The following is a 16,674-nucleotide window of genomic DNA, read 5'->3' as shown; positions in this document are numbered from 1 at the left end:
GATTATTCAAAAGCAGGAAATAAATATTTAGGCTAACATTTTAATAATCCATCTAGAGAGGCTAATTGTGAAATATTCACTAATTTGTTGATTCATATGCTTAGTGCCTACTATGTACCAGGTACTGTTTTAGGCACTACCAATGAGCAAGACAGGCAAAGTTCTTACTCTCATGGAGCTTAGGCTTGCACGTTGGGAAACAAATAAGCTTGTAAACAAATAACTTCAAATAATAAAGAAAATAAAACAGAATGGGGATAGAGAGTAAGTGAACCCAGCCAATTGTGAGGTGCTGTTCCAACTGACTTGGTAATGTAATGCCTCTGAGGAGACAGTCCAACTAGGGCATAAATGATAAGGAGATAGTCATGTAGCTAACTGAGGTGGGGAAAAGTTTTGCAACTAGAGAAAACAGTAAGAGCAAAAGTGCTAATGTAGCCAATAGACAGAAAGAGAGCCAGGGAGGCTGAAATATAGTGAACTAGGAGGGAGAGTAGTAGAAAAGAAGATTGTAGAGTTGGCAGAAGCCAAATCATAGAAGGCCTGTAGGCTGCAGAAATGACTGCATTTATTTTTAACAGAAGGACTTTAAATGGAGGCATCAAATAGTGTTATCTATGCTTTTACATAAGACTACCCTGGCTTTTTTCTGGAGAAAGGATAGTAGGGACTGAGAGTGGACGTAGGGAGACTTAATAAGACCCTTGCAGTTGTATAGAGGGGAGATGATAATGGCTTGGAATGGACTGTAGCAGTGGAATTGCTTTAGATTATGTTTTGGGACAAAATGCTCCAGAGTGAGCATTTAGGATTTTGGCCTGAGTAATTGGGAGGATGGTGGATGGTGGTGCCATTTATATTGAGAAGAAAGATTGAAGAAGGAGTGGGCATGAAGTGGAGTCATAATTCTGTTCTGGCCATGGTAAATTTGCGAAATGTATTCAACATCCAAGTGGAAATGGTGATAAAGCAGTTGGGCTCACAAGTCAGAAGTGGAGGGAAGAAATCAGCTGGAGATACACATCTGGGCATCACTGCTATATGAACAGTATTTCAAACCACAGGACTGGATATGACGAAGGCTGGAGAACAAAAAGTGTCAAAGATGGAGTGTTGGGCAGAGCCAACAAAGGAGAATAAAAAGGAATGGCAAATTAGTTGGGGGAAAAGTTAGGGTTGTGCAATATCATAAAAGCCTAAAGAAAAAAAACATTTAGGGAAGGAAGAGATCAATTGTTTAAATATTGCTGAGAGACCAAAGAAGAAAAAGTTAGCAAATTGGACATTATTACACATTACTTAAGCATTTCAGTTATTTTTTTGGATTATTGTCTCAGAAGCTGGGGAACAGAAATAGGATTTACAGGTAGCATAGGGCCTTATCAGAACTTCTGTTTTCTTATATGTGAAGTAGCACTAAAAAACTAGGTTCACCTCTTCTGTAAGTTTGCAGATGAACTGGTTACTATCTCTAAAGGTCCACCTGCAAGAAGGATATTAAACTACATTCTGAGATTTTTCAGAGGCTTTAAGCAGTTTGTGGTCTCATGATAGAGCTTATAGGGGAAAGTTTTGAATTATCCTCTATTTCATTTTTCAAATTTGCCCTTGTATCCCTAAATCACTAGGGATGTTGATAGCAGAACTCAGATTTACCTTCAAAGGCATATTTTAGTCTGAACCTATTTCTAGAATTGAGAGTAAGCTATCTTTGTAGATGATCTTTCTTTCATATAATAGCTTCCTATTTAAAAGATAGGACCCTTTGAGAATATTCTGGTTATAAATGACTCAGTTTATGTTTAACTTTAGTGTCAAATAGGTTATTGGATTAGGATTGAAATATCTGCTGAATTTATCAATTATGTCAATTTATTTCTCCTGTTTTGGTGTGTGAAGAAGTCGTTCAGTTCTGTTGACTCCCTCTTCTTTTCTTATTCTCAGAGGTGACCAGTCCCGGAAGAGAGCTGGAGATGAGTTGGCTTATAGTAAGTAACGATGTTCCTTTCTAATCTTTTGATGGTTTGTCATGTAAGGCAGTATTGTAGTTTGCTAGCTGCTGGAATGCAATATACCAGAAATAGAATGGCTTTTAAAAAGGAAAATTCAATCAGATGCTAGTTTACAGTTCCATGGCCGAGAAAATGTCCCAATTAAAACAAGTCTATAGAAATGTCCAATCTAAGGCATCCAGGGAAAGATAACTTTGTTCAAGAAGGCCGATGAAGTTCAGAGTTTCTCTCTCAAGTGAGAAGGTACATGGCGAACATAATCAGAGTTTCTCTCTCATCTGAAAAGGCACATGGTGAACACAGTCAGGGTTCCTCTCTCATCTGGAAGGGCACCTGGCAAACACGGCATCATCCGCTAGCTTTTTCTCCTGGCTTCCTGTTTCATGAAGCTCCCCAGGAGGCATTTTCCTTCTTCATCTCCAGAGGTCACTGGCTGGTGGACTCTGCTTCTCGTGGCCATGTCGTTTTGCTCTGCTCTCTCTGAATCTCCCATTCTCCAAAATGTTGCCTCTTTCATAGGACTCCAGAAACTTATGAAAATCCACCCAAATGGGTGGCGACATGTTGTCACCTAATCCAGCTTAACAACCACTCTTGATTAAATCACATCTCCAGGGAGATGATCTGATTACAGTTTTAAACATATAGTATTGAATAAGGATTATTCTGCCTTTATGAAATGGAATTTTGATTAAAACATGGCTTTTCTAGGGGACACACATCCTTTCAAACCAGCACAGGCAGCCATTGATGATAATGGTGCAAGAAGTACTTAATGGTATTCTCATAAGGTACTGAATGTGATCAAGGTCATACTGGTTCTACAAGCTGCTATACCTCTGAAATCCAGTTCAGTTGTTGTTCTGAGGCTGTTGAAGAGGCCACTGTTTCTCAGATTCTTAGTTTCTGCCAGGATAGAACAGTAGAGTAGTTCCTGATTATTGATCCCCCTTTCATTCTACATGATTTCGAAGTTTATTTTATATTTTATTTATTTATTTGCTAATTTATTTATTTTAGAGATACTTATGTTTACAGAAAATACAGAATTCCCATATACCACCCTATCATTAACACCTTGCATTAATGTGATACATTTGTTACAATTATGTAAGAACATTTTTATAATAGTACTATTAAATGTAGTCCATCATTTACAATAAGGTTCACTCTTTGTGTTTTATAGTCCTGTGCTGTTGTTTTTAATTTTTATTCTAGTAACTTATATATAACCTAAAATTTTCCCTTTTATCCACATGCACATATATAATTCAGTGCTGTTAATTACATTCACAGTGTTGTGCTACCATTACCACCATTCATTACCAAAACTTTATGATCAACCCAAATAGAAATTCTGTAAAATTTAAGCATTAATTCCTCATTCCCTAATCCCACCCATCCCCTGGTAACCTATATTTTAGATTCTGACTCTGTGAGTTTGCTTATTAGGAAGAGTTCATATCTGTGAGAGCATAAAACATTTGTCCTTTTGTGTCTGGCTTCTTTCAGTTAACACGATGTCTTCAGTGTTATTCCATGTTGTTGCATGTATCAGAATTTCATTCCTTTTTATGACTGAATAATATTCTGTTGTGTGTGTATACCACATTTTGTTTATCTAGTCATTGGTTGATGGACACTTGGGCTGTTTCCATCTTTTGGCAATTGTGAATAATGCTGCTATGAACATTGGTTTACAAATATCTGTACAAGACCCTGCTTTCAAATCTTTTGGGTATGTACCTAGAAGTGGGGTTGCTGGATCACATGTTAATTCCTTACTTCACTTTCTGAGGAACTGCCAAACTATCTTCCATGATGGGTACAGCATTTTAAATTGCCACCAGCAATGATTGAGTGTCCTGTTTCTCCACATCCTTTCCAACACTTGTTTTCCATTTTTTTAATAGTAGTCATTCTAGTTGGGTGTAATATGTGTTTCCTTAGTAGGTAGTGATATGAGCACCTTTTCATATGCCTTTTGGCCATTGTATATTTTCTGTGGAGAACTACCTACCAAATCTGCTGCCTATTTTTTAAATGAGTTCTTTGTCTTTTTATTGTTGAGTTTGTAGAATTTTTTTATATATTCTGGCTATTACACCTTTATCAGATATGTAGTTTCCAAGTATTTTCTCCCTTTGAGTAAGTTGTCTTTTTATTTTCATGATAAAATCCTCTGAGGTGCAAAAGTTTTACGTTTTGAGGTGGCCCCTTTTTTCTCTTCTTTTTTTGCTTATGTTTACTGTGAGGTCCTGAAGATGCTTCCTTACATTTTCTTCTAGGAGTTTTATAGTTCTGATTCTTATATTTAGGTCTGTGATCCAGTTTTAGTTGATTTTTGTATGTGCTATGAGGTAGGGGTCCACCTTCATTCTTTTACACATGGTCATCCAGTTTTCCCAGCACTATTTGTTCAAGAGACAATTCTTTCCCCTTTGAGTAGATCTGACACCCTTGTCAAAAATCTGTTGCCCACAATATGGTTTCTGAACTCCCAGTTTGATTCTATTGGTCTATATGTCTGTCCTTGTGCCAGTAACATGCTGTTTTCATGACTATAACTTCATAATATGATTTAAGATGGAAAGTGAGTCCTCCAACTTCATTCTTCTTTTTCAAGATGGCTTTGGCTAGTCAGAGTCATTTACCCTTCCAGATAAATTAGATGATTGGCTTTTCCCATCAGCTTTTCTTTACATACAAAAAAGGCAGCTGGAATTTTGGGACGACATTCAATCTGTAAATTGCTTTGGGTAGAACTGACATCTAAACAATATTAGTCTTCTAGTCCACCATCAACATGGAATGTCTTTCCATGTATGTAGGTCTTATTGATTTATTTTAGCAATGTCTTGTAGTTTACTGTGTACAATTCCTTTACATCCTTGGTTAAATATATTCCTGGATATTTCATTATTTTAGTTGCTATTGTAAATGGAATTTTTGCCCTTGATTTCATCTTCAGATTGTTCATTACTAGTATATAGAAGCGCTACTGATTTTTGAATGTTGATTTTATACCCCACCATTTTGTGAATTCATTTATTAGTTCAGTAGCTTTGTTGTGGATTTTTCAGGATTTTCTGTTTATAGGGATCATATCTCCTGCAAATAGGAACGTTTTACTTCTTCTTTTCCAATATGGATGCCTTTTATTTCTTTCTCTTGCCTAATTATTCTAGCTAGAACTTCCAGTACAACGTTGAATAACAGTGATGACAGTGGGTTTCCTTGTCTTGTTTCTGAACTTAAGAGGGAAAGCTGTTAGCCTTTTACCATTAAGTATGTTTCATGTATGCCCTTTAACATGAGGAAGCTTCTTTCAGTTCCTACTTTTTAAAGTGTTTTTTTATCAAGAAGTGCTGCTGGTTTTGACAGATTCCTTTTCTGCATCAACTTAGAAGATCATGTGTCCCCCCCCCACCCTTTTTTTGGCATGGGCAGTCACCAGGAAATGAACCCATGTGTTTTTTCCTTTTGTTCTATTAATGTGGTGCGTTATTAATTGATTTTCTTATCTTATATATCCTTGCACACCTGACATAAATCCCACTTTATTTATCATAATATTCTTTTGATGTGCTGTTGGATTTTGTTCTAGTTTGCTAGCTGCTGGAATGCAATATACCAGAAACAGAATAGCTTTTAAAAAGGGGAATTTAAAGAGTTGCTAGTTTACAGTTCTAAGGCCGAGATAATGTCCCAATTACAGCAAGTCTATAGAAATGTCCAATCAAAGGTATCCATCCAGGGAAAGATACCTTGGTTCAAGAAGGCCGATGAAGCTCAGGGTCTCTGTCTCAAGTGAAAAGGCAGGCACATGGCGAACACAGTCAGGGCTTCTCTCTCAGCTGGAAGGGCACATGGCGAACATGGTGTCATCTGCTAGCTTTCTCTCCTGGCTTCTGGTTTTATGAAGCTCCCTGGGAGGCATTTTCCTTCTTCATCTCTAAAGGTCGCTGGCTTGTGGACTCTCTACTTTGTCGTGCTGCAGCATTCTCTGCTCTCTCCGAATCTCTTTGAAACCAAAATGTTTCCACTTTTATAGGACTCCAGAAACTTATCAAGACCCACCCCAATGGGTGGAGACATGTCGTCGCCTAATCCAGCTTAACAACTACTCTTGACTAAATCACATCTCTAGGGAGATGATCTGATTACAGTTTCAAACATGCGGAATAGGGATTATTCTGCCTTTACAAAATGGGATTTCGATTAAAACATGGCTTTTCTAGGGTCCATACATCCTTTCAAACCAGCACAGATTTGGTTTGCTGATATTTTGTTGAGAATATATGTGTATATATGTGTATTTATAAGTGTGTATTCATAAGGGATACATGTCTTATAAATATGTGTATTCATAAGGGATATTTGTCTGTAATTTTCTTTTGTTGTCGTATCTTTATCTGACTTTGGTATGAGGGTGATGTTGGCCTCATAGAATGAGTTAGAGTTTACCTTTCCATTTTTTTGTAAGGCTTTGAGCAGGATTTGGTGTTAATTCTTCTTGAAACTTTTTGTAAAGTTCCCCTGTGAAACCATCCGTTCCTTTGTTGAGAGTTTTTTTGATTACTGATTCAGTCTCTTTGTTGAGATCTTCTATTTCTTCTTGAGTCAGTGTAGGAATTTTGTGTGTTTCTAGGAATTATCCATTTTGTCTAGTTTAGACAATTTGTTGGTGTGCAGTTCATTGTATCTTCTTACAATCTTTTTTATTTCTGTGGCATCAGTGGTAATATCTGTTTTCTTTTCTGATATTGTTATTTGTGTCCTCTTTTGTGGAGGGGAGAGGGATGTCAGTCTAGCTAAAGAGCCAACTTTTAGTTTTGTTGATTCTACTTTTTTTAATTCTCTTTCTCATTTGTCTCCACTCTAATCTTCATTTCCTTCTCACTTTGGATTTCATTTATTCTTCTTTTGCTAGATCCTCTAGTTTTGAGTAATGTCTCTGGTTTGAGATCTTTCTTGTTTTTAATGTAAGCATTTAGATCTATAAATCTACCTTTCAGCACTGCCTTTGTTACATCCCGTAAGTTTTAGTATGTTGTGTTTTTCATTTTCATTTGTCTCAAGATATTTCCTGATTTCTTTCATGACTTCTTCTTTGACCCATTGGTTATTAGAGTTATGTTGCTTAATTTCCACATATTTTTTAATTTTCCATTTCTCCATCTCTTACTGATTTCTACCTTCATTCCATTTTGTTAGGAGAAGATACATTGTGTGATTTCAGTATTCTTGAATTTGAGACTTATTTTGTTACCTAACATATTGTCTCTTCTGGAGAATGATTCATATACAGTAGAGAAGAAAGTGTATTCTGTTGCTGTTGGGTGAAGTGATTTATATATGTCTATTGATTTCTTTTGGTTTAAAGTATCATTCAAGTCTTTTGGTGTCCTATTGATCTTCTGTCTAGTTGTTCTCTCTATTATCGAAAGTTCTGTATGAAAGTCTCTTACTATTACTGTAAAACCGTCTATTTTTTTCCTTTCATATCTGTCAATATTTGCTTCATAAATTTTGGGGCTTTGCTGTTAGGTTCATATATATGTATAATTGCTATGTATTCTTGTTTAATTGACCACTTTATTCATACATCACAACCATCTTTGTCCTTCCTAATTGATTTTACTTAAAGTCTATTTTATCTGATACTAGTATTGCTGCGCAGCACTCTTTTTTACTTGCATGGTAAATATTTTTCCCATCCTTTCACTTTCACCTACTTATATCTTTGATTTTAAGGTTTCTTGTAAATAGCATATGGTTGGTTCATGCTTTCTTATGCAGCCTGCCATTCTCTGCCTTTTGACTTGGGAGTTTAATACATTTACATTTAGCATAGCTACTGATAATGCAGGACTTCATTTTGGCATTTTGTGTTTGTAAGCCCTAAGCCTTTTTTGCCCTCAGTTCTTCATTAATGCCTACTTTCATATTTATTTCTTCTTTTGTATTGTAGCATTTTGAGACCCTTCTCATTTCATTCTGGATGTATTTTTTTTTTTTAATGTATGTCCTTTATAGTTACCATGGGGTTAAAATCTAACATCCTAAATCTGTAATAATCATATATGATTTAATACCAGCTTATCTTCATTGATATGTACATAAACTGCTCCTACACCCCTCTGTCCCCACACCTTTTTTTGGGTACCTGTTACAAATGATATCTTTTGTATATTTTGGATGTCATATATCCAAAACCATCAGATTATCCTACTTTTATACATTTGCATTTTAGCACTTGTATAAAGCAAGAAGTGGAATTACGTAACAAACAACACAATATGATAGTTCTGGCATTTATGATTATCCATATGGTTGTCTTTACCAGAGGTCCTTATTTCTTTATGTAGCTTTGACCCACTATCTAGTGTCCCTTCCTTTCAGTCTGAAGAACACCCTTTAGCATTGCTTGTAGGGCAAGTCTAGTGGTGACAAATTCCATCAACTTTTGTTTTTCAAGGAATGTCTTAATCTCCTCCTCATTTTTGAAAGAACCTTTTGCCGGATATAAAATTCTTGATTACTGATTGTTTTCTTTCAGCCCTTTAACTGTTTCTTATCAGTATCTTCTTGCCTCCATGGTTTCTGATAAGAAATTAGTATTTAATCTTATTGGGATTCTCTTGTATATAACTCATTTCTTTTCTCTTGGAGCTCTTTCTCCTTGTCCTTATGCCTTGGACAGTTTGCTTGCTATTTGTTTGGCATGGTTCTCTTTGAATTTATTGTTTGAGCTTCATTGGGCTTCTTGACTATGCATATTCATGTCTTATATTATTTATTCTGCCCCTTTCTCTCTTTGTTCTCCTTCTGTGATGGTAATAATGCATATATTAGTATGCTTGATGGTATCCTACAGGTCTCTTAAGCTGTTTGTTCTTTTTTTTTTTTTTTTTTTTTTTTCGCATGGGCAGGCACTGGGAATCAAATCTGGGTCTCCAGCATGGCAGGTGAGAACTCTGCCCACTGAGCCACCGTGGCCTGCCCTATTCTAATTTTTATCCTTCTGCTTCTCAACCGGAATCATTTTAGTTGTCTTATCTTCAGGATCATTGATTCTTTCTTCTGCCAGCTCCAATCTACTGTTGAAACTGTCTAGGGAATTTTCATTTAGGTTATTGTGTTCTTTAACTCCAGTGTACTTTTTGGAGAGATTACATATTGCTTATTCATTATTTTCCTCATATCCTTTAGTTCCTTCTTTTGTGTTTTCCTTGAGGATCATTATTTTAAAGGCTCTGTCCAGTAAGTCCTAAGTCTGTTCCTCTTTGTTGCTGGAGTTTGTATTTATATCTTATTCCTTTGGATGGGTCATTATTTCCTGTTTCTTTGTCTTGTAATCTTTTTTTGCACACTATGCATTTTAATATTATAAAATATTGACTATGTGATTTAATCCCTGGCTGTCCCTTAAATTTGTATTCAGCTAGTGGTATGACAGTGTTTTTTTCCTTAATGCAAAGAGCTAAAAATGAACCAAGGCAAAAAGCACCTTTCACTCCCTTTGTAATTTCACTTTGCTTTAACTGGTGGTCTCCTTTAGCACTTAGCCCTTTTATGAAGCAGATCAGCTGAAGACAAATGAGAAGTGCAATGTCCTCTCTGGCTTATCTGGACTCATGTGGAACGAGAGTGGAGGACCCTGCTTCTTCTCCTGTGTTTGTACTGTCTAGAGGCCCAGGAGTTCCCCATTTGCAGTCCACAGACACTTGAGCGAATGCCCCCTGCACTCCCTTTGTAATAGAACTCCTCCAGCTTCTAGATGTTCTTTCAAGTGACTTAATGCAAATAGTTCTTTGTCCTAGGCTGTTTCAACTGTCCCAGCTGTCTATGGGAGGTTTTACTACCCTCTGGACAAACTCTTAAGACTCCTAAACTTCCACCTGATAGATTGGCCCTGACATACATTCCACTTGATAGATTGGCCATGGCATACATATTATGCACACAGGGCCACTTTTCCTTCTCTGGAACAAGGCTAGGCACCTACAGTGAAAATGCAAGCTGGCTCTACCTTGTGTTTTGGAGCGGGGAGGGGCCAACAAGGGCTCCAGTAGTTTCTTGTACAGGTTTTTGTATTTGTCTGGTTAATGCAGCCCTTTAACTGTTCCCTATAGTTTTGAGGAAGGTTACTGTCTTTAAGATTCCTCTGCTGCTTTTGTCCTAGTGGGTTTGTAATAGTGGTTGCCCACAGAGCCTGGCCCCCAGCAATCGGAAGTAGCTGATCAGAGGTAGAGATCTGGGTCCAGACCATACGTTCTTAGATTTGGGGGATTAGTTCTTTATGTCCCACCCTGACATCAGCAAGCTGAGCCAGGAGCTAGCACTCCAGTTCCCATTGTTGCCTGCCATAAGGCTGAAGGGAGGGAGATGGAAGCCACTGCAGGGAAGGTGAAACTCAGCAGTCTTTATTGCAATTTACCAGCCTCTTCCAGCTCCTCTCTGGATGCCTCACAGTGTTCTTATAGACTCTGGAGTTTCAAAGTGGTTGACTCAGATTGTTCCTGCCACTTCAATAGTTGTTTTGATGGAGAGACTGATTCCCTGAACTTCCCATTCTGCCATCTTCCCACTGAGATTATTTTTTTAAATCCCCTTTCGCGGAATTAGGAGAGGGTTGGTAAATGTGTTGTGTAAACATATTACCTACTATTATCGAATACTGTCTGCCATTCAGACTTTTTCCTGTTTTGTTGTTTTTTCTTTTCAGACAGCTCATCAGCATGTGCAAGTTCCAGAGGGTACAGATAGTGAATGTATTGAATGTACTTTTATTCCTGAAAAGAGGACACACTGGAGCTGCAGAAACTGTATTCAGAGCACAGCGGGGATCCTGTGGGCACTCGGGAACTGTCACAAAGCTGTTCTTGGAAGAGGATGTTGGACTTCTTACTTTGGTTTGTAATTTTATAAAACAAAACTAACAAAAACAAAACAGTGCATTGCTGCTAGACTTGAGGATGATTTTGAAATGGGACAATCTTTTAATAAGTTTATTTTCAGATTCCACGAGGAACAAGTATCTTGAAAAGTGACCATTGCTAAGTGAAAACCAACAGCCAAAATCAGTAGCTTCCTCCAAAAATATGAGCAGAAAATCTTTCTTTTTAAAGCACTTGTTTTGTTCATTTGTATAGTCAGCACTTCAGTGTATGGGTTTCACATCAAGATATCTTTTGCTTTAAAAACAAACAGATCATTACAATACAGTATTTGTCACCCTTAACCAAAACAATCCCTCTTAAAAGAGTTGGTCTTTGTTTAGCATTAGAAAGTCTTATTAAAGGAAAGTGCTAATTTTCTTTTTGCTATAACTTCCCTCCCCTTCCTCGTATCTATCTGTTCACAAGTTTTTCTACTCTGTGCCTTGAGCCTGTGCACTTTTCAATTGGTTGACCATGTTTTCAAACTCATAGATACTTCCTAAAGAAGTTTATGGTGTCACAAAATAACCAACAGAGATGTCAGATATGACTTCATACAGAATGCTAATTAAGGAGAAAAGAAAAACATGTTACACATTAGTCAGTTATACTTCTTCTCCCCTATAAGCATATTCCTGTAAATGTTGGGGACCAACTCTTATAGGACATTTCCATTCTCTGCATCACTTAACATGATTTCACCAGCTGCTATACTATTGGCAGTATGCTGGTTTAAGGGTGAGAGGTACCTTAACACTAAAGCTCCCCTTTTAATATTGTTGAGAAATAACAGAACTGCTTCCTGTGATGCTCTATGAAGCAGATATAGTTTTAAAATCCAAATATAATCAGTGGTGTGGAGTTCTGATCTATTTCATTTTTTAATGGGTGGGATAAGTACTTTAAAAAAAGAAGTCTTCATCTTTTAAACATAGTGTTCTTGAGTGTAATAGGGAAGAAGTAGCACTGCTGTTTTCAGGCTCCCTACCAGCTGAGGTGAAGGCATATTTTCTGTTCTTCTCCACCCACAATACTGTTTAATTCCTTATAAAAGGCTCTGAAGTTTATTGTAGTTGTTTTGAAATGCAAAGAAAAACAGAAAGATGTGGCATGGAAAAAATGTTTTTTTTTCTCAATTTTGCCTGAATCTATATTGAGCATAGGCTTTACTCTATTTTGCTATGTCAGACTAATATATACCTTTTCAGAGAACTTGGGGCAAAAAAGAAGCTATGTCAGGGATATTATCACATTTCTGTTGTATAGGTTTGTCATAGAGTCAACTCTTCAAATTCAGTTTGTCCTTTTTAAGGGAGTGAGATGGGTGGGAGAATTAGAAATGTGATTTTGAGAAATGTGATATTGGGAGCAAGTAAGTCATCTAATAGTAGAGATCCTCTATTTGTAAAATAATTATAAAGAGAAGTAGAAGTAAAAGTTCTCAGATTTATCTTTTTCTAAGTACTTATCAACCAAAGTTGGTAGATTTTGTGGAGAACCGTGAATTGAAATTGGACTCATTTAACTCTATGAGCATCTTAGATTGTATTTATAAACACTGAATTACTGTAAAAATTTATGCAGGCTCTCACTATGACCTGTTCAGTTTGATTTGCTACATCAGTAACATTCTAGTTTCAAGGAAGAATATTGATACTCCATTTTATCATGAAGTACGAATTTTACTTTTCTCAGTGAAATATCTGCTGCAGGCTTATAAATAACATCTGTAACTGAAGTCTCTCCTAGGTGATTTTAATAATAATTCTGAAAGGAAGTAAAATTGGAATATTTCTTCAAATGTGGATAAATTACTCAGTATCTTAATAATATTCCAAATGCTTTTTCTGGAAGAGAACATTCTACGTTGGCCAACAACAGAACTCTCCTTATAAAAGCATATTATGATTTGAATTGGCATTAAAATCTCTGAATGCTTTTGCATTATTAAGTTAATGCAAAAATATTTTATATTGTCTTTTAAAATTATTGTTATGTGTTAACCAAAGGTAGGCAAAAGGAAAGTTTGGAAAATTTAGTTTATCTAAATCGCTGTACAGTGACTGCAGCCAATTCTGGGTCTGTGCTTAGTACTGAAAAGTTGTGATGGAAAGGCACTCTGGAAAGGGAATATATATTCTCCCAATGCACGGAACCTGGTGGTTACTCATTTTGGCCCCTCAAGGTACATTGCAATATGAAAAATTTGCTTAAGTTGTGATTCATCTTGCTTTTTTATTGGAATTCTTAACAAAATTCTTAATTTGTAATATGAAAAGAAATACCATTTGCCCTCCATTTTGTATTGACAAAGCATTGTCTGCCAAAAAGTATTTTCTCCTCATGTTTACTTGTAATCTTCTTGCCAGTACAGTATACAGAATTTCTGCAACCCAGGTAAATACTGGTTTTCATGGAGCCCAAATAATTGAAGACAGAAAATTTTACCTACAGGTTGTGTCTGGTTAGTCAGCACATGTAACCAGTTTGGCCAAACTGACTAGTATATGTGTACAACCTGAAACTGGAGCCTTAAGAAAGAAAACCAGTTCCTATCCTAGTCCTTTTCTGCTATAAAATCACCTTGAAATAATGACATGTAAAAGTAAATAGTGAATAGATAATTGTTTTGAGAGACGGTACATATTTTAACGATTGGCCTTGAGCTTCAGTAACAGTGTCATCTCATTGCCTGTGTTGCTACAGCAGCATCCTGACCTGACAGGAACTACTTTGTTTTCTCTTGGGCAGAAAGCAAAACTTGGTAGAGTGACTCTTACCTAATAGTTCTTAAGCAGGGCTAATGAAAACAAACACAAACCTGGGTGTATGAGTTGTGCTTTATTAAATTTCCTGGAAAAGTTGCTTTTTATGTCCCTTTTACAAGTTTGAGGCAGTTACCCTCACTTTCTCCTTTGCAGTCTAGGATTAAAACAAATTTTTAAATAACTCAGATTACAGAAGAATGAATTCTTTGGCCATGAACCCTGCACACACATCTCCAGTGCTGCAGAGCTGTACAGCAGTCCCCTTGCTATATACCATGCTTTCTGTCTGGCTGCAAATTTGCACACGTAAATAATTCCTCAGGAAGAGTTTGCACTGGCATCACCTTACAACATTTTGTACTGACCAAACAAGGGATTTAAAAGTCTTTCAGCACAAAAGGATAACTTCAGCATGGTGGTCTGTACGCATACTAGCAAAAGTAACGGTGATCTAGCAAACAAAATTGGTTTCTGCAGTTTTAAAGTGAGCAGGAGCATTTGTATCATAGTATTTAAATAATCCTGTTTAATCTCCCTCCAGATTTTGTTGTCTTATTGAGGTTGGCTGTATCTTCTTCTATGTTTTTTTTTTTCTGTTTTATAACAGTTAATTATTTCCATGATTATTATACAAGAGACATTGCCCTTGAGCTGAAATTCAATTGTTTAATAAGCAGCTATTAAAATAACTGAGCATTGTTTTATGAGTATACACTAATCTGAGATATTAAAAATGTTAAAACTGAAAAAAAACTATATTAGCTATATCTAGTCATTGTTTGGATGTTTTGAATTTGTTTTGTTTTTTTTTTTAATAGTGTCTCTTTGAGCTTCTCTGCTTGGAGTATTATGTTTACTTAGCCCAAGTCTAGTCCTCTTAAGGGGACTTCAAAATTTATGGTCAGAATGTGAATCCCATGATTGACACCTATAGGAAGTTTATTGAACCTTTTTGGTTGTGATTACTGTTTTCAGTAAGATTACATAGATGAAGTTCACTTTTACCAGAAGTTAAAAATGGAGGCCATAGGAGTTCATGGAGAAGTAGCTTTCCTATTGCTTTCATTACCCTGTTGAAATTTGGCCCGATTTCTTACCACCAGAATATATGAAAGGAGCCCTATTCTTTTCCAAGGGAAATGATTCCTCTGCCCCCACTCTTGCTTAACTGAGTCACTGATACCTCCTCCCTTCTGCTGATTGAGACCCTAATTTGAGTTTGAACCTCTTCCCAGAGCCAAGTGGCAAAGGTATATATACTGTTTCTGCTTTTATTGACATAATAACTGGGGGAGAATGAAATAAAATGCTAATACAAAGGTACATTCTTATAGGGCCCTACTATATATTTACACCAATGCTAGTTGAAAATTATCTTCATTTCTGGTTGGACTGCATTGTTTAGAAAAATGTTAACAGCTTATAATTCTGGGAAATTTATAGTGTGACTCTGGGGTTAAGAATTCTGTGGTTTGAAAAAAAATAAATATTTTGTATTGATTCTCACATGTCATTTCAATGTTGTGACTGTGTACTAAATGCAGTGAGATTGGATCTTCTCTTAGAAGGGTGTATTTTGTTAAACAGATGGCAATTTAATTGCTCTTATTAGCCCTGTTGTCACTATGATAGCTATACAGTTTAGGAGAAATTACTCAGATACGAAGTTGTAGGGAGCTATGGCTGAAAAGAGGAATGCTTATGAAAAATTTGAGGTCAAATACAAGCAAGAGACTTTTGCCACTCAGCACAACAAAGAGCAAGGATGAAGCAATGAAGTCTAGTCCCTGATAGTGTGTGTTTGTCAGAAGGCCTGGTGGAGTTTAGAACAGGGCGTTCAGAACATCAGTTTTTATTAATCCAAGATGAAGAAATGGTGGATGAAACTTAACTGTCTTGGGATTCAAAACCACTGATTTTGGTTCTGACCTTTAACTTTTGATGGATTTTGAATCACTCTTTCTGTATTAGGGTATATCATCACTCTAAGACATTGTGGTTAATGAAATAAATCTTGTATAGATCTCTTTGACCTTGTTATGTTGATACCTGGTATAACATAGAACATACGATTTTGCTTACAATATATTCATAACATAATGTAAACGTGCTTAGCTATGTCTATTCTACCATGGGTCATTAGCCTGCAGAGTGAGCATTGATTTTGACCTCTGTTCTAGTGGTAAACAGTCAGTGTGTGTAGCTATATATATGATAGTGCATAGTTGTTGTTTTTGTTTGTTTTAACACTGGTACAATTTCTTTTGTGGACCTTTAAACAAAATCAGCTTTCTATCTTAGTGATATTTTTGCATTGACTGTACCATGGTTTTTTTTGTAACCTTTTGTTTTCTTGCTATGAATTAGTAATATTCCCCTATGTTTTTTTGTTCACCTTGCCTTGCAATTTTTGTTTCTCTTGCTGTATCTTTTGAAGCCATCTTTCCTACAGTGTTCTCAAAATGCCAACCCTCCTTCCCCCACCCCATCCCTTTTTATTTTAGCCTAAACTTTATTGTAATGAAATATTTTTAATTACAACATATAACAAGATTCGGTGACTTCTGTTTCTCTGCATTTAAATCACCTCACAGATTCCTTTAGCTCTTTTTCTTAAGTAGGATGCTATTTATTTAAGCACTGTCCCTTCTCCTAGTCCAGATGTATTTTGTTTTTGTTTTTCCTGAGTACACACCTCTTCAACTGGAGCCACTTCTCTGTGTGTTAATGTGTCTATTTCCCCTATTGACCTGTTTCTCGATACAAAACTTAATACATTGTGAATTCCAAAAAGCATTACATATTAGGGAGAATACCACATGTAGAATCTGAGAGTTGAAGTTTGTTTCCACTTAAACCAGTGTGTCTTGGGTTATTTTTAGGAAGACAGATTTCCCATGTTAATATTAAGGGCCCCACCCACCCCCTTCAAAGTCCTAGTAATAAAAG

General features: G+C 36.4%; 1 protein-coding gene across 1 annotated transcript in view; it reads left to right on the top strand.

Annotated features, from left to right (window-relative positions):
• The window catches only part of CACUL1 (CDK2 associated cullin domain 1), a 105,811-nt gene extending 89,535 nt beyond the window's left edge, over positions 1 to 16,276 (top strand). Inside the window, exons 8-9 of the mRNA XM_077126177.1 lie at positions 1,945 to 1,988; positions 10,744 to 16,276. Coding sequence (XP_076982292.1) covers positions 1,945 to 1,988; positions 10,744 to 10,784 — 85 coding nt within the window. The 3' untranslated portion in view covers positions 10,785 to 16,276. The remainder of the gene's footprint in view (positions 1 to 1,944; positions 1,989 to 10,743) is intronic.
• Positions 16,277 to 16,674: the final 398 nt, after the last annotated feature.

This window comes from Tamandua tetradactyla, chromosome 13, assembly GCF_023851605.1.
Source record: "Tamandua tetradactyla isolate mTamTet1 chromosome 13, mTamTet1.pri, whole genome shotgun sequence".
NCBI lineage: Eukaryota > Metazoa > Chordata > Mammalia > Pilosa > Myrmecophagidae > Tamandua > Tamandua tetradactyla.
Note: the sequence above shows the minus strand (reverse complement) of the source record. Positions and strands in the feature narration are given on the sequence as shown.